The sequence below is a fragment of the Arvicola amphibius genome, chromosome 6 (genome assembly GCF_903992535.2).
Source record: "Arvicola amphibius chromosome 6, mArvAmp1.2, whole genome shotgun sequence".
Lineage (NCBI taxonomy): Eukaryota > Metazoa > Chordata > Mammalia > Rodentia > Cricetidae > Arvicola > Arvicola amphibius.
The window spans coordinates 25,307,622-25,325,904 of record NC_052052.2 but is presented as its reverse complement, the minus strand read 5'-3'; the positions used below and the strand labels follow the sequence as shown (position 1 = coordinate 25,325,904).

At 41.5% G+C, this 18,283-nt stretch overlaps 1 protein-coding gene across 2 annotated transcripts; it reads left to right on the top strand.

Annotated features, from left to right (window-relative positions):
• The first annotated feature begins 1,080 nt into the window (after nt 1-1,080).
• On the top strand, nt 1,081-17,446 carry Sfpq (splicing factor proline and glutamine rich). 2 transcript variants are annotated; one of them, XR_006020832.1, is made up of 12 exons: nt 1,081-1,974; nt 2,602-2,790; nt 3,103-3,404; nt 3,489-3,584; nt 5,193-5,389; nt 5,492-5,576; nt 5,914-6,031; nt 6,769-6,817; nt 6,897-7,018; nt 15,536-15,579; nt 16,712-16,797; nt 17,361-17,446. XR_006020832.1 is itself a non-coding variant. In XM_038332978.2 (10 exons), the coding sequence occupies exons 1-10, from the start codon at nt 1,162-1,164 to the stop codon at nt 9,443-9,445; spliced, it is 2,109 nt and encodes a 702-aa protein (XP_038188906.1). In that variant the 5' UTR covers nt 1,081-1,161; the 3' UTR covers nt 9,446-10,290. The 2 variants fall into 2 exon arrangements, 1 of the variants encoding a protein (XP_038188906.1); XM_038332978.2 differs by lacking the exons at nt 15,536-15,579; nt 16,712-16,797; nt 17,361-17,446 and adding an exon at nt 9,308-10,290.
• Nucleotides 17,447-18,283: the final 837 nt, after the last annotated feature.

Sequence of the window (18,283 nt, the reverse complement as noted above, 5' to 3'; positions counted from 1 at the left end):
GGTGGTTTCATGCCTTTAGTCCCAGCACTTGGGAGAAAGAGGGAGGCAGATTTCTGACTTTGAGGCCAGCCAGCCTGGTCTACTGAGCCAGGACAGCCAAGGCTACATACAGGAATTCTGTCTCGAAAAAACAAAACCAACAGAAAAACTTATGCTACTCTCTCATGATTTGTGTTTTAAAATTATTACTGTATACACACATGTAGTAATACCTATCTCTTTCACCCCTATGTAGGCATTAAACTGAGCCTTCTGCATGTCAAGAAAGCTGTAACCACAAAGACTGTGTCCTAAGCTCTCTAACCCAGTTTTCATCTTTGACATAGAATGCATTTGCTTAAGCCTAATGGCAAATTTTATATAGTACTATAACAAACGTGTTCCCATTTTTCTTTTCTTTTTTTTTTTTTTGACGTTTCATGTGGCACAAGCTGGCTTCAAACTGAATGTAGGTGATAATGTAGAGATAAACAAACTCCTGATCATTCTGATTCCATCTCCCAAGTGATGGGCTCACATGCCAAACTTGATAGCCTCCGATGGGTTTTTTTTTTTTTTTTTTTTTGGTTTTTCGAGACAGGGTTTCTCTGTAGCTTTGGAGCCAACCGACTCCGATGGGGTTTGAATTAAATAAAATCTTTGTGGTTAAACTCTGTGAGATTTTTCTCTAACTTCATTGGCCCGGCACAAAGAAGAGTTAGATAGCAGGTGTTCAATTTATAACTTTGAACTAGTGAACAACTTCTTCTGGACAAGAATAGCGGACTGCTCAAAGAAGAATAAAAGAGCCGGGACATTTGATTTCACGGGGAAGTTGCGAGGCATGCCCATTCAAATTTCTTCCAACAAATCACAGAGGCGTATTCACAACTCCTTATCCCTTCATAGGTCAAATAGAAACCTTAGCCCCTCTCTTCCTCCCGCCTCTCTCGAGGGAGCCAATAGGGAGGATTAACGGGCCATCATCAAGCACTGTACTTGCTATTGGCTGAGCGAACTGTCAATCTAGGGAAGGCGGGCCAAACTGAACTGGCCTATTTAAGAAGAGGACAAAGGCGGCGCGCAGCTTGTGTCGTCCGCCATTTTGTGAGAAGCAAGGTGGCATCCACGTTCCCCGAGCGACTTCTCCGCTTCTGCCTCAACCGCCCCTTGACTGCAGCTATGTCTCGGGATCGGTTCCGGAGTCGCGGCGGTGGCGGTGGCGGCTTTCACCGGCGCGGAGGAGGCGGTGGCCGCGGCGGCCTCCATGACTTCCGCTCACCGCCGCCCGGCATGGGCCTCAACCAGAACCGCGGCCCCATGGGCCCGGGGCCTGGCGGCCCGAAGCCACCGATCCCGCCTCCGCCTCCGCACCAGCAGCAGCAGCAGCCTCCGCCGCAGCAGCCCCCGCCGCAGCAACCCCCGCCGCACCAGCAGCCGCCGCCGCACCAGCCGCCCCATCAGCAACCCCCGCCTCCGCCGCAGGACTCGTCCAAGCCCGTCGTCCCTCCAGGCCCCGGCGCTGCGCCCGGAGTGAGCCCTGCGCCGCCTCCCGCCGGCTCGGCCCCGCCCGCCAATCCCCCGGCCTCCGGCGCCACGCCGGGCCCGGGTCCCGCTCCGACTCCGCCGCCCGCCGTCACATCCACTGCCCCCGGACCGCCTCCGCCATCGACGCCGACCAGCGGAGTGGCGACCACCCCGCCACAGACCGGCGGCCCTCCGCCTCCGCCCGCCCCCGGCGCCGGGCCCGGGCCTAAGCAAGGCCCAGGCCCGGGCCCAGGCGGCCCGAAAGGCGGCAAGATGCCTGGTGGGCCTAAGCCCGGAGGTGGCCCGGGCATGGGCGCTCCCGGTGGCCACCCGAAGCCACCTCACCGGGGTGGCGGGGAGCCCCGCGGTGGCCGCCAGCACCACCCGCCCTACCACCAGCAGCACCACCAGGGGCCCCCTCCCGGCGCGCCGGCAGCCCGCCCAGAAGAAAAGATATCCGACTCAGAGGTGAGTAATTCCACGAGCGAGCGGTCCGTTCCCCTAAGATGGCGGCGCCTTCCTACCCTCGGCGTTTTTCCCCCCCCCCCCCCGCCACCCTCCCCCCCGCCCGCGGCAGCCCCGACCTCCATTTTGTTCCCTGCCGGAAGCGCGCCTGCGCATGCTCGCGAAGGCGGGGCTGAAGCCCGGCGGGGAAAGTAGTTTGCGTGGGGATTGGCTTCCACCGGGAATGCTCATCGGGTGGGTAGCTGTTCGCTTCGCGGTGGGATGCTGGAAGCAGGCTGTCCTTTGGGAACGTTCTAGTGTAATTTCAGTGATGTTGGAGAGGACTGGGCAGTTGAGCGCAGTTCCCGTCTTCGTTTTATTCTTAGATTTATTTGTTGACGTCAGCATTTCTTGTTGATTGGCATTTGCTGGTGAAGGCGGGTGTCTTTAAAGCAGTTTGTATGATCACGGCTTCTTTCTGATGGTAGAGCTGGAGGTCCTGTTGGGTCCCCAAATAAGCTACAACCTCGCAGTGCTTGTATGGAAAAAAGGAATCGTTACTAATGAGTGATATGGCCTATTTGGGACAACCAGAATTGGGTTTGTTTGTGTTTTCTGCTTTGGTGTCTTAATTACAGTTTTCTTCATTAGGGATTTAAAGCCAATTTATCTCTCTTGCGGAGGCCCGGAGAAAAAACTTACACACAACGCTGTCGTTTATTTGTGGGGAACCTACCTGCTGATATCACAGAGGATGAGTTCAAAAGACTGTTTGCTAAATACGGAGAACCCGGAGAAGTTTTTATCAACAAAGGCAAAGGGTTCGGGTTCATTAAACTTGTGAGTGTTTTTGGTTGTCGTTTACATAACGTACTAGAAAAAAGTGCTAATTCACTTTTACTTCTGTAAACGCTTGAAGGCTTGGTATTAAATGGAAAGAATTAATTGGCCTTTAAGTTTTTCATCGTTGATACAGATCAGTATAGTGTGTATTGGGAAAAAGAAGCAAAGACAGAACTTTGGCCCTCGGGATGCTGGGAGGGGCTGCCAGAAGACGATGCTTCAGTTGAGTTTTAGAAATAGGAAGAGTATTACACATTCATTGGACATTGCTAGGTTTGGAACGGTTTACAATGTTTCTGATATTTACAGGAATCTAGAGCCTTGGCTGAAATCGCCAAAGCTGAACTTGATGATACTCCCATGAGAGGTAGACAGCTTCGGGTTCGCTTTGCCACACATGCTGCTGCCCTTTCTGTTCGGAATCTTTCACCCTATGTTTCTAATGAACTGTTGGAAGAAGCCTTTAGCCAGTTTGGTCCTATTGAAAGGGCTGTTGTAATTGTGGATGATCGTGGAAGATCTACAGGGAAAGGGATTGTTGAATTTGCTTCAAAGCCAGCAGCAAGAAAAGCATTTGAAAGATGCAGTGAAGGCGTTTTCCTACTGACAACGTAAGTTGTCTTTTGTATCGTTTTGGGGGATAGGTAAAATAAGGTTGGAAGGAAGTTAAGGTGAGGAATCATTTTTGTTACTAGGACTCCTCGCCCAGTCATTGTGGAACCTCTTGAACAGTTAGATGATGAAGATGGTCTTCCTGAAAAACTGGCCCAGAAGAATCCAATGTATCAAAAGTAAGACTTTTTGGTACTCAAAAGAGAAGTTAGTACTTTTATAATTCTGCTTAGAAATTTTTTTTTTTTTTTTTTTTTTGCTGTGTATCTCTAGTTGGAGTAGAAATCTTTTATGTAGGCCAGACTGACCAAAACCTTGACCAAATCAAATCCTGATTTCTGTCTCCCAAGTGCTGGGATTATAGGTGTGAGCCATTAAGCCAACTTTTAGGACTATTTTTTACAGTGTTGCTTGAGTATGCTTAATACATATGTCTGGCTTAGACAGATTTGGGGGGGGATTTAGGGTGGAATAGCTCTGGGTTTTTGGAAACAGGTTTCTCTGTAGCCTTGACTGTAAAAAGACCAGGCTGGCCTCAAACCCAGAAATCCACCTGTCTCTGCATTCTAGAATGCTGGGATTAAAAGGCTGTGCCAAGACAGGCAGAATTTAAAGTTGTTGGGTTATTTTTAAGTACATTCACATATGATCCAGACATATGCTTAAAATGCATGAGATCTGCTTGGTGTTGGTGGGAAAATAAGCCTGTGTGACAGAAAATGGGGAAGGTGGTGTTTCTTTCCTACTGTGTCTTTTAATTTTTTTAAATTTAGACTTATGACCTCCCGTAGACCAGACTGGCCTAGAACTTATACACCATCATGCCTTTATGTTATATCATAACTTACTCCTTGATTCGATACAATTTAGATAAATAATTCATGGTTACATTTATATCTGTTTTAGGAGGCAAGTTCCAGGCCAGCCAGGGCCAATGAGACTTGGTCTCAAAAAAAGTTGGAGATTATAAAGAAGGTGGTATAAAACTAAGCAGAGGGCTCAGTGTTGACAGAAACCCTTTTTTAAGCACTGCTTACAAAGTACATTTAGTTGTTTTTTGTTTTTGTTTTTTGAGACAAGGTTTCTCTAGCTTTGGAGCCTGTCTTGGAACTAGCTCTTGTATACTAGACTGGCCTCAAACTCCCAGAGATCTGCCTGCCTCTGCCTCCCGGGTGCAGGGATTAAAGGTGTGCGCCACTACCGCCCATTTAGTTTTTAATTAATGTGTGTGGATGTTTTGCCTGCATGTATGTCTGTGCACCTTGTGTGCCTGGTTTCCAAGGAGGCAAGAAGAGGGTGTCATATAGCCTTGTGGATGCTAGGAAGCAAACATGGGTCCCTTGGAGCAAGAGCTGTGCTTTTTTACTGCTGAGCCATCTTTCCAGCCCCTTTAACCATAGCATTCTAATTTAAGTTGTGTGTTTCTTAACATAGTGGAGCCGAGTTGCAAGTAGGGGATCTTTACAATAATATAGGAAAGGATCCTGTGTTGTGTTTCTTTGTCTGTCCTTGGTACTGGGGATCAAGTCCAGGGCATTGTACATTATGTTAAATGCTTATACAAGTGCTTTACTACTGGGCCTATATATGCTTACAGGTACTTAAGGTTTTTCAAGTCAGAGTTTCTCTGTAGTTCTGGCTGTTTTGGAACTCAGATCTGCTTTTTTTGTCTCCCCAAGTGCTGGGATTAAATAAAGGTCTAGTTTAAGGTTTTGATTTTTTTTTTTTTAAAGGAAGCCAGGTAATATTACATTCTCATTGGCTTTATATAAACTTTGCTTTGTCAGGGAGAGAGAAACACCTCCTCGTTTTGCTCAACATGGCACATTTGAGTATGAATATTCTCAACGATGGAAGTCCTTAGATGAAATGGAAAAACAGCAAAGGGAACAAGTTGAGAAAAACATGAAAGATGCGAAAGATAAATTGGAAAGTGAAATGGAAGATGCCTACCATGAGCATCAAGCAAATCTTTTGCGCCAAGGTAAAAAAGCTTCAGAATTTTACTAGCAAGGATCAATTGACATTTTGAAATGGCCAGAGCCTCACTAACATGAATCTAAAAATATTAATTCCCAATGCTTAGATTTGATGAGACGCCAGGAAGAATTGAGGCGCATGGAAGAACTTCACAGTCAAGAAATGCAGAAACGTAAAGAAATGCAGTTGAGGTATAGTGTTAAATTCAGCCTTCACTTCTACCTTGTAGACAAAATGTACTAAGTGCACGCTTGCATTAGGAAAGCTTATTCTTTCAGGATGCTGCTTTCTGTAGGTAGTTATGTTATATAGACTTTGAAACTTATATTTAACCTACACTTTGTAAAATTACCACTCTTTTTGAAAGAAGTCATTGCATCGCGGCACTAGCTCGACATCCCATTCCCTCTGCCTTTGCTTTCGAGCACTCTGTTTAAAGGCAACAGTCACTACTACACCTTGCTAGCCTCTTAAGTATAAATTGTAAAGGTAGAGATGAAACTTTATGCACCTGAAAAACATTTGTAGGCAAGAGGAGGAACGGCGTAGAAGAGAGGAAGAGATGATGATACGCCAGAGAGAGATGGAAGAACAAATGAGACGCCAACGAGAAGAAAGTTACAGCAGGATGGGCTACATGGACCCAGTAAGTCTTGTGTTGTAGCCTAATTGGAGCTGTCTGTGGAGCCTAGCCTGTAGGTACTGATGAGCATAAAAAAAATCTACTCATTGTAAATGTATCTCTTGGTGCAGCTGTCTTGTATTGTGTGGTATTGGATCACATTTCATGGAATTTTGTTTGTTTGGATTTTTTGTTATTTCTTTCTTTGTGTGACAGCTCTGACTTCTAATTTACAGAGGTCCACCTGCCTTGACTCCCCAGTGCTGGGATTAAAAGCATGCACCACCTCTATTTAACTCACTGGAGGTTTTTTTTTTTTTTAAAGATTTATTTATTATGTATACAACATTCTGCCTCCATGTATGCCCGCATGCCAGAGGAGGGCGCCATATCTCAGTACAGATGGTTGTGAGACACCATGTGGGGGCTGGGAATTGAACTCAGGACATCTGGAAGAGCAGCCAGTGCTCTTAACCACTGAGCCATCTCTCCAGCCCCTCTCCTTTGTTTTGATAGTCTAACCAGTTTTCAGGACACTTGTATACTACAATCAAATAGAAAAACATGCTTTTTTTGAGGCAAGGTCTTGCTGTGTAGCTGTGGCTGGCCTGAAATTCTCTATGTATTTTAAGTTGGTGTCAAACAGTGATCTACCTGACTCTGTCTTCCAAGTGTTGGAGTTTGTGACTCCCAAGCCCACATAAATTTCTTGTGATGTAGGTTTCACATATAAGTAAGAGTTATTTTTTTCCCTCCCGCAGAGAGAGAGAGACATGAGAATGGGTGGTGGTGGAACAATGAACATGGGAGGTAAGTGAGAGAACCAAATTAAGGGCATAACCCTGAGCAACAGTATTCTGTTGTTATAATCACTGTTTTTGTTTCCTAGATCCCTATGGTTCAGGAGGCCAGAAATTTCCACCTTTAGGTGGTGGTGGTGGCATAGGCTATGAAGCTAATCCTGGAGTTCCACCAGCAACCATGAGTGGTTCCATGATGGGAAGCGACATGGTAATGTATCCTGTGGGATATAGTACAAAGGAAATTCTTAATTTCATGACTTAAGTATTTTTCCTCTCCCTTTTCTCTCTTTTTAAGTAGCTGACTGGACTTTTAGTTCCCCCACCGTGTAACTATATACAATACTGAGGACTACTTTGGCAATGTAGAACTATGTGTGTGGTAACCGAAACAGATCTGGTTGCCAACAAGGAGTCAATGCTGTTGTATGTGGAGTTATCTTTGGCAATAAGTAGATAGGTGTTTTCCATTTTATTGTCTGTGCACTATTGAGCCTCCAGTGCATGGCATATCCAAATTTTAGATTCTAGATATGGTTTTTCTTTGTCCAAGTGAGAAAAATGGCACAGTGCCATTCTTCTAGCTGGTATTTGCCATAAGTAGGAATCAGTCAAACTCAAGGCTTTTGTATAGCCTTAAGCATGTTAGAGTCACAGGTAGGACTTTGGCCTGTAATTGGTGTGGTTTCTATTTCTAGCCCATGAAAAAGAACTTGTCTAGTGTTTTGACTCGTCGTATCCCATCTGTTGGGTCTCTCTGTAGGTAACATCTAAAAGAAACTGATGTTTCTACTTTGCTACAGGGTAGCAAAAGTCAGCAGTAATTCAGGCATACTGATTGTGTGCATTCGTTCTGAACCCCTTGATGCAATCTTTATTTCTCTATTGAGTTAGCCTGTCAGGTGCTTTACAACAGCAAAGTGAATTCTGGTGTGAGTGGCTATACAGTAGAGTGCTACTTAGGGAACTGGATTTTGGTGGGAATAAAATTTTGCAACTAAATTGAATCTAAATAATTCACCAGTAGACTTTTGTCACAAAGGAGCTTCATTTCATAGCTCAGGACATATTTTCTAAGTAGGTTTTAGTGTGAGACCTCATTTAAAACCTGACTAAGTTTTCTTGAACATTTTAAGTTAGCTTTATAAATGGTTGGATATAGTGCTGTTAGGTCTCATCAAATATAATTAACATTTTGGCCTTTCTAGAAGGCACAAGGTGTATATATCAAATTTGTTGACTAGTTTAACTTGTATTCTTTAAGTTCTGTCTAGAAGGAGGTTTATATTTTTAACAACTTAGGAGTTTTTACTTAGCTTTTGCAGTATAACTCTGAAGCCTCAATTTTATAGCTTTTTAGCTCTTATAGAAGCCATATAGTTTTGAAGATTATTTTTCAAAAGTATCAGATCGAAAGTAGTCTGTTCAAGCAGTTCTGTAGTGTTTTAAGTTGGTAGGAACAATTAAAGCCCTGGTGTATTCTTTATTTTTATTTTTTATTTTCAGTAATGACCAGTAACTGGGTTATTTTGAGTAGAATTGTAATGGAATGCATGTAGGGTTCTCTTGTTAGGATATGTGGGTTTTACTTTACTTGTTTAAAGTGAAAGTCCCTAAAACTACATGGAGTAGTGAAGTCACTCTGCTTTATTGCAGTCACCCTAGCTTGGTGATAGGTTTGGGAGATAACCTAAAACATGGAATCATAGCAAAGTGACAGTGCACTCCAAAACTAGGAAAAAGTTGGACTTTTGAATTGGTGGGCTGTATATTGTGTTTGTAACAATGCAGAAAGAAACATACTGTGCATGTCAGGGTCTGGTTTCTAGTGATGGTTCTGAAGTGTGATGTGCTGGGAGACTGGCAACATGAGTTTTTGATGAAGGTACTGTTCCGGTTAAGTAAAAAAATCCATTAGGTGCTATTTTTGTGCTTTTTCTTTTGTAGTCTGGTAGCATTTTATTAAGCTTCATTTCAACCTTTTAAGATTTCTGCAGCTTTGCAGATGTGTCTTAAGATCTTGAAAAGCACAAGGTTTCTTATGCAGCACATGCCACTAACTGGTGAGTAGGTTCTTGTCACTTCGCTGAGTGAGTTGCCTTTTTTTTGTCTGATTGGGCTTGTTAGGCTTGGAGATCATTTTCTGTTCATACCTGGACAAGTTTTCAGCGGATTAATCTGATGTGAATTTCTTAGAACTCATTTTGGAATGGGTTTTCACATCTGCACTAATTCTTAAATTTTTTAGCACTACAGGGAAGATCTATTCTTTGAAACAGGTGTATGAGAATGGCTCAAGTGGGAACATACCACAAGGCATGTATTATCGTAAACTAATTTTCAAATTACCCTTTTTTCCTTTCTATGTTCCCGGTACCTGTGGATCGACTCATTGGTGATTGTATCGACGAACGTTGACTACGGAACCTTCTAAAATATTTACTTAACACACATGGACATCAACTACATTTAATGAACTGTTAATTTACTGTTCCAATAGCGTACTGAGCGCTTTGGGCAGGGAGGTGCGGGTCCTGTGGGTGGACAGGGTCCTAGAGGAATGGGTCCCGGAACTCCAGCAGGGTACGGTAGAGGGAGAGAAGACTATGAAGGGCCAAACAAGAAACCCCGATTTTAGATCTCTAGGCTTTCATTCCAGTTTGTTTTTGTCTTTTCTTGTTTAGATACCACTTTTAAATTCTTGCATTTTAGTAAGAAAGCTACCTTTTTATGGATGTTAGCAGTTTATTGACCTGATATTTGTAAATGGTCTGTTTGGGCAGGTAAAATTATGTAACGCAGTGTTTGCAACAGGAGAAAAAAATTCTTTTTATTTACTTTTTTTTAAAAACTGTATAATGTTTCTCAAGTTAATGGCAGTGTACCTTGTGCCACTGAATTTCCAAAGTGTACCATTTTTTTTTACTGTGCTTCGAATAAATAGAAAAATAGTTATAATTTTGATCTTCAACTTTGCCATTCATGCTTCTATGCACATTTATAGGCTAGGTATTCCACTTGAAAAGCATGAGCGTGTCTAGGCCTTTGAGTGGCATATGCCATTTCTGGGAAATGTATCTGGAGGCTAAGTATTGCTTTCTGCAAATGGTGTTCTCCCCCTTTCCTTGTTTTAAAAAGAAATGCATATTAAAGTAGTTAGGATTTCTTTGGCATTATAGGAAGCAAGCTGGTGCTAAACATTTTTAAATGGTTATTTTAGAAAAGTTGAACTGTAAATCTTAATTCAGGAACATGTATTAAGATTATGGAATGGGTATAAACTACTGGTAGTGAGAGAAAGGGAGTTTGGTTAAACGATCCCTTATGGCCCTATCTATGATCCTTTCCTTGGAAGCTTTTGAAAATGGAAAGATCATCTTGTTGCATTTCCCCTACTGTTTTGTTTTAAACGAATAAATCCCAAGCCCTACAATTGGCTTGTATTGAACTTTTGCATTTGAATTAAAGATTGTTAAACATGAAGCCTTTCATGTATTACTTCAAGTGATTTAAAAGATTGGGATTTAGTCTGAAGAGTTAAGAGTTAGTTAACTATAAGGTAGGTTTAGCCTTATTTACTCTTTAACATACACCTCCTATGCTACTTCTATTGAGCAAAATCTGTAGTCTGAAAAAAATTACTGGTTCTCTTTTAAGAGCTAGTTGACTGTTAAAAAGTAGGACTGCCAATAACCATTCTAACTATGGAGTTGACCTGACCTGTTTTTATATCATTCTTTTTAACGTAGTACTAAATCTGGAGAGAGTTGCTCAGGCTACATAGTATAAATACTCTTTCCTCCCACTGTAAGCTTGGGGGTGTTTCTATGATGTTAGTTGTCAACTTCATTGAATTTCTCATTAGAACAAGAGACTTTCTGACTTGATAATAATAAAGTAGATTGTTTACTCTGTTGTCTTTGAGTATAATGGGAGCTTGATTTTCTTCCCCGTGTAAATATGTTATGAGGAAAATCTAATAGTACGTAAAGTAATTGAATGGCTTGGCTCTGTTCTTAGTTACATTTCCATTCAACTCTATACATTATAGAACTTTCACTATGAAATGTCTTCATCCTTTTCACCTCTATCCTTGGTGCTAATTGGCAAAAGAAATTCTAAATCACTTGCTGAGGTTGAGTATTGTGGTTGAGTACAAAAGGAGACCTATTGTGAAAACAATTGAGTACTTTATGAATAGGAAAATACTGTAATTCTTAAAAGTTAACACTAGTGGATTATAAGAAGGATGCCACCAAATGGTTTTATGATTGACAGGTATGTGGTGTATTAGGAGAGAAAATCTCCTTAAGAAATACATTCATTTTTCTTTACCAGTACACTTGGAAATAGGTAGTTCCATCATAATTTTAGCACTCGGAAAGTTTTTGGCCCAAGTGAAGTTAACAATTGATGGTACATAAAGGTTTTCTGTACGGAAACAAAGGTCTGGATTTGAAAGGAGGTCATTTAGTTGAATTGTATAGTAGGGACCATAATAATGAGAAAATCGAGGGGTGTTCATGGGACACCCATTGAGGGTGAATTCGAATGTATGTGGGTGGGGGCTGGAGGGGAAATGGGTAAATCTGCCTATAAAATTAATGTTTCAGTTTATTTTTCAGATTACATGCCTTTCTTTATAAGGGATGCTGGCACAGACCCCTAAAATAAGCTTTTGGTAGTAGTATACCTTTGAAGAGTGGTGAAGGATGCGTAAAGGATAATTTCCTGAGGTTGTGGCTTTTGATAGCCTTTATTGTGGGATGTAGAGTTGCTAAACAGTGTTTAGCAGATAAGGTTGCATGGTGTCAACCAACATTGACTTTGATCAGTGTACCAAGGGTTGTAAACTACTGAGACTTACAACAAGTCTTACATGTGATGGTTTTAGCCTAAGAGTGAATTTAAATCAACTTGAGCAGTTGAACCAAAAACTTAGGGTGGGAGGGGGAGATAATAGGATGTATTTTAGACATTTTCTCTTGGAAAAAATCACCTGCCCCTATTTCCTCCTTAACTTCCTCAAAATTATGTTTGTAGGATACAATCGAAAATTTTTCTCCTTTTAAAAAAGTTTCATTCTCAGCAGAGAGGTGGTGGCGCACGCCTTTAATCCGAGTATTCGGGAGGCAGAGGCAGGTGGATCTATGTGAGTTTGAGGCCAACCTGGTCTACAAGAGCTAGTTCCAGCAAAACTAAGACTGCAGAGAAGCCCTGTCTCAACTCCTCCCCCACCCAAAAAGTTTTATTCTCTAAGACAATAATAAATTTGATAGGCATGCTATAAGCTGGACCCATTGACATACATTATGTGGTGAGAGCATATTCTCTTGTCCCTAGGACAGTAAGTTCCTAAGTACATTAAAACCCACCACTCTTTATGTGTGTTGTACCACTAATACAAACAGATAATCTGGGAAAACTGTAGTGATAAACCTGTGAAGTTCTTACAAGTGGCATAGCATGGCAGATAAAAATTTTAGGTATTTGGCTTGGGCAAGCCACAAAGTTGTGGCGGAATGTTTTGTGGTGTTCTTGGACTGCAATTGTGCACTATTAAAGTAGTGGCCTGCTACATAACTGCGTTTAGCCAGCATTTCTGCAGTGCGTAACTGTGAGGAACGTAGTACCGCAAATGGCAATGGACATTAGGACCCGGATGTAGTATTCCTGCTTGCTCCAAGATTCTCATTGCCGACTGCATACAGGTAGGTAACAAGCAATATAATCTAACTTGGTGACTTGCTATGTGCTTTTATTCAGTGGGCATTCTGACATCACACTTCTGACAGTGAAATTACAGTGCAGCACCTGATACTTGTATGATAAGCTAGGTTAATCCAAAATCGGTGTGGGTTTAGATCTGTAATTTGTTAGGAAGAATTCAGTGTTGTTTGAGATCTCAGAAAAAAATGCAAACTTGAATCTGGTGTGTCTTGAAGTTTTGTGGATTTCTTTAGTTACATTGTAACTGAAGATAAAATGGAACACATCTGGTGGTGGGGGAGGGAAACAAACCATACTTGACCTGGGGTGCTCATAGCACCTTGGAGAAGACTTGTAGTATGTGACAATTTAGTGGCAAAACTTGGTCTCCCATTGGTCAGCAATGTCTAATTCCATGATGCAATCCTTGTAATTTGTTTTGCAAGTTGAATAAGACTAAATAAATGACACAGGGTCGGGGGGTGGGTTTTTTTTCTGGGTTTTAATTTTTGTTTCTTTTTAATGTGATCAAATTTTTCCAGATATGGGCTTCATGGGAACACTTTTACTAACTTGGGCTTAGATGGGAATCTTATGAGCAGTTCAAGTTATGTGGCTTGTCTAAGTATGTTTATACTCTAAACTTGGGGGAAGGTAGTGTGAAACTCTGGCTTCCTACAGTTGAAAACATTGGGAATCGCTCCCCACCATGAGACTTCGTCGAATTCTGTAGAATGAGTGCATTGTTCAGAGTAGCTCTTTGAACTTCGTGCCCTAGTTTTAGGGATGTGATTACAATCCAAAATGTTTAATAATAATCCCAGGAATACATAAGTCTTCAAAGCATTTTCCATTGTTGCTTAGGACTTGAGCTTTCTATCCACTGTTGTTCCAGACCTCAATCAGTTTAAACCTTGGTGTTTAGTAGGTAGCGTGCATGAGAAAACAGCTTCCACTCATAATGCTTCCTGCTCTATAACTGGAAATTTGGTTCCTTTTGCATACGTGCCGCTGAAAACGTCAGGACTGTGAGAATTTTCTTTCACTGTATTAAGAAAAATGGCTTGCTCTTGGTCAGGCAAGTCAGATGGTGGGGCAGATTTGTATTTACTCCAAGCAAACAACTTGTGATTACTGATAGATGAAAACAATGGTGACTTAGTATAGGATACAAACCTACAGTGTGACTTGAGTATCACTCTCCTGCCTGGAACCCTGATGGGGGTATTGCAGTGTCATAGTCTGTTAAATCGGTAGCACAGGCTTGCTACCGTGGCTCAGTTAGCGATTTTCAATGTTAACAAGAGCTCAGGCTTATTCTGAACAGTAACAACTTGTAGAGAATATACTTGATATGGACTTAGGGAATTTGGGGTGGGTGTTTTTTTTCCCCCCCAATTGGTCTGCTTTTTAAGATTAGGCTTTTGTACTTCAGAATGAGAAACCATTAACTTAAGTAGATTCCGGCTAGTTTAATTTGTATGTAGGTGTAAATTGTGAATCTTACAGTATATTGGGGTTTTAAACCATTCAAAAAAAAAAAAACTGGGAATTAAATGGGTTTCAGTAATACTATATACTGAGGTGCTTGCATTGTATTTCATAACCTTGTTGCAACCAAAATAAATACTTTTTTTAAAAATGAAAGCCTAGGTTCAGAGGTGTGATGCCAGAATGTATTATCGTACTGTTAGGCCCTTGGAGCAGATCCTGGTGCTTTGTGAAAGATGAAAGAGATACAATGGGTGCTCTTGATAAAAGGCTGCTCGCAGCCTACCAACAATGCATACTCTCACTCTCCCTAAGGAAGAGATGCGTGTGATTAGTTTGGACTTTAACCTTAATGGGGGTGCATGTCTCCTATTGTTAATCATTGTCAGCTGCAGTGACATGATCCACAGTCCTGCATTTACTGCTGCCTTTGTGTTAATGATTTTGGATAGGTTTTAGAGCTCTGGGGTGTTTGTTTTGGGCCTTTCTTGGTTTTGGCTTTAGCTGATAATGTTTAGTGCTGTCTAGCTAGTGCAGTTTTCAAATGGCTCCCTACTAGGGAGAGAATCCAGAGGATTTAACTGCTCCTTTATCATCTGTCATTGCTGCTAGATAATGATTGGCAATTTTTTAGACGCAAATGTGGAAATCTCAATAGCTATTGATAACCAACCATAAAAATAGTGTTTAGAACACCAGTGCTGGAGAAAAAAAATTGAAGATGAAAAGGGCCTGGACATAGAATAGGGATAATTGGAAAATGGGGAAAGAATGCAAAACGATATAGTATCCCTTATGGAGGGTCCATGTGCAACAGAGAACTATCCCATATACCTGTGGCTGTAATGATACAGGCAGGAAAAAAACCCTGGAACTTGAATTTAAGGCTGAGCTTTCTGTTTCTTGTGTACCGTGCCAGGCCATTGACTTCTCCCTCAGAAAAACTTTCCTTGCTGTTCCAGTAAGGCATAGCTTCCTTGCCCTAAATTTAAAACGCAGTGAGGACTTGGAGGACAAATATTGAGGCAAATGCATAGGATTGCAGGGTAAAGAACTGCAGTGTTGTGTGCTGTGGGAAAAGGGCCAGAACACTCCTGGAGGTTATTCTTCCTAGGGATGAAAGCCATAGCAAATTGACTGGGGAAGCAGGGTGTGCTGTAGAGCTCATGGCTCACTTAGTAAGGTAGACGTTGTCACACACCTTCACATAAGGGATAGTATATTTTGGGTTGCAGTCAAACTTCATTGTGCTTAGACTGGTGGAAATGGAAATGAGGCTTTTGCATTTTAAAGAAGATAGTCTTCATCCTAATTCTGTCATCTACTTAGTACTTACAGAAAGAATAATTTTAGATTCCCCCCATAAAATTTCTTCCTTTTTTTTCTTTTTTTTTTAAAGTGCTACAACTTATTCCAGTCTTTAATCTCTGGAATTTTGCTCTTTTAAATTTGGAAGTTAACTAGCATTTTTCAAGCCTTTATCTTATACCCTTGTCTTCCATATTAACATTTTCTTATTATTCTTTAGGTGAGAATGATTGATGTTGGCTGATTTTGGAGTTTTTACTTGAAGTAAGTATCCTTAGAAATGTGAGTTTTAGGACCTGAGTTAGAGACTTGATGCTGAAAATTCTTTGGTTCTTAAAAATTTACCAAGATAGCCGGGCGGTGGTGGCGCACGCCTTTAATCCCAGCACTCGGGAGGCAGAGGCAGGCGGATCTCTGTGAGTTCGAGACCAGCCTGGTCTACAAGAGCTAGCTCCAGGACAGGCTCTAAAGCTGCAGAGAAACCCTGTCTCGAAAAACCCAAAAAAAAAAAAAAAAAAAAAAAAATTTACCAAGATGTATAGGAATTTGGAGCATTTGCCTTGTGTGCGGCCTCATACCAGGCTTTGATTTGAAGGATTTCCATGGGACTACCCAAAACACTCATACATTAAAACAATTTATTTTTTTTTGTTTTGTTTTTCAAGACAGGATTTCCCTGTAGTTTATAGGGCCTGTCCTGGAACTAGCTCCTGTAGACCAGGCTGGCCTCGAACTCAGAGATCCGCGTGCCTCTGCCTCCCGAGTGCTGGACATTAAAACAATTTTAAGTTGGGCAGTAGTGGCCTACTCTTTTAATCCTGGCACTTGGAGGAAGAGGCACCTACATTCCTGAGTTCAAGGCCATCCTGGTCTACAGAGCTAGTTCCAGTACAGCTTCCCAGAGAAACCAACTCTGTCTCAAAAGCCACAAAAAAGAACAATTTTTAAAATTCTTCGGAAAACCTCAAAATGCTGCATGCTTAAAACAAACGTCACCAGTTACAAAGCAAGCTTGAATTTAGAGAGGAAATAAAGTTGTGCTTTCACACACAGTGGTTGCAGGGTTCAGAGCCACCTTGGTCTTTGACATATATATCTGTGTTGTGCATCTTTATTGTGTGTTACATTGTATTTATAATGAACAATTGTTCAGGGGCTGGGGAGATGACTGGATTCTTTCTGAGGTTCAGTTCCCTACAAACACATGGAGGCTCACAACCATCTGTGTTGAGATGTGGTGCCTTTTTCTGGCATTTAGACATCCTTACAAACACTATATATACATGTAATAAATTTGAAAGGAAAAGAGAAAGTGTTCAGTCTTTGCCCCCCTCCCCCAAATTACAAAATATATAGGCTAAAATTTATGGGATGTAACTTACAACTTGTTTTATAGGTGGAATAAGATGTTTGTTCTCAAGATACCACACAACATGGGCCAACCAAGAAGGAAATTCGTGTGTTTAGCCTGAAAGACTGTAGGTAAGTAAAACTGGTCAGATTTTGATATCCTTGTTTGTACTGGGATGGCATGGAGCTTGCTGTGAAGTAAAACATGACCTTTTATTTGAACTTTTGGTCCTCCTGCATCCAGAGAACTGGGATTATAGGAAGGTATCACCAAACTTTGTGTGGTACAAAGAATTAAGAGCTTCATGGAAACTGTTAGGAAGACCCTTGAACTACACCCCTGACCTTGCAGTTTAAACTCTTTGCTACTACAAAACTTCCACTATGGGCTGGAGAGATGGCTCAGAGGTTAAGAGCATTGCCTGCTCTTCCAAAGGTCCTGAGTTCAATTCCCAGCAACCACATGGTGGCTCACAACCATCTCTAATGGGGTCTGATGCCCTCTTCTGGCGTGCAGGCATACACACAGAATATTGCATACATAATAAATAAATAAATATTTAAAAAAAAAAAACTTCCACTAATTCCTTGATTTTAACAGGGCTAGGAAAAATTGGTTGATGTTAGACCTTAGTAAATTGTTACAAATTTTGATACTTTGTTCTTTTGGATTAATCATATTTTTTAATCGACAGGATCAAGTGAGAGCTGTATCAGAAAATGAGTCAAGATGAAAGAGGAATGAACTTACTGACATTTAATAAAGATATTTTAAAATCTTGATTGTCTTTTTTGTTCAAGTAGGGCTGTACTTTGAATTTGTCTGATTTTGTGCCTGAAAGTAGCAAAGATGAGTTTTCAAATTTGGTGTCCTACACATACATGATCAAACTGGGGCTTAGAAGGGTTATAAGAAGACCCAATGAAATCTTAACTGGTGCTGGAAGAACAGGCTAGTTAGTTGGCTAAGTTAAAGCCTGAAACCCAGCAAAATTTTAGCTAGGCAGGTAGATCTGAATTACAGGCAAGTCACGTCTTTTATTATGTAGAGGATTCTTACATGTGGGAAAAGAAAAGGACCAGCTAGACTATATCCCTCAGAATTTCAATAGATTAACAACTTAGAAAAGAGGGTCAGGCCAGGGAGATAATAGCCAAGGTGACCTGAGTTTGAATTCTTTGGCGTCCACATGATGCAAGGACAGAACTCCAAAAACTTGTCCTTGATTTAAGCACTGCAGTGGTACATGCACACAAACTAATACCTTAAAGTTGCTTGAATAGATTCCTATAGGATGGGTGACATGAGCTTTCATGTCTTTAGTGTTTGTTTCAGAGCATGTAGTGTAAAAGTATTAAACAACTGAAAATAGAGAACTGGCTAGCAAAGCTCTGGCAATTTTTAGGAAAGTTGGTCAAGTCTAAAGGTCAGGGTGCATGGATGAAAGATCTTTTGTGCAGAAGACCTAGGTGTGGTTCCTAGCACACCTATATGAAGTGGTAGGTAACTCCTAGTTTCAAGGAGTCTAGATGTGGTTTTGTTATTCCTCACAGCAGGTCCTCTCCTGTAGTAGTGTGCATTGATATATGAAGATCTGTAAAATTGTCAGTGCTGGGA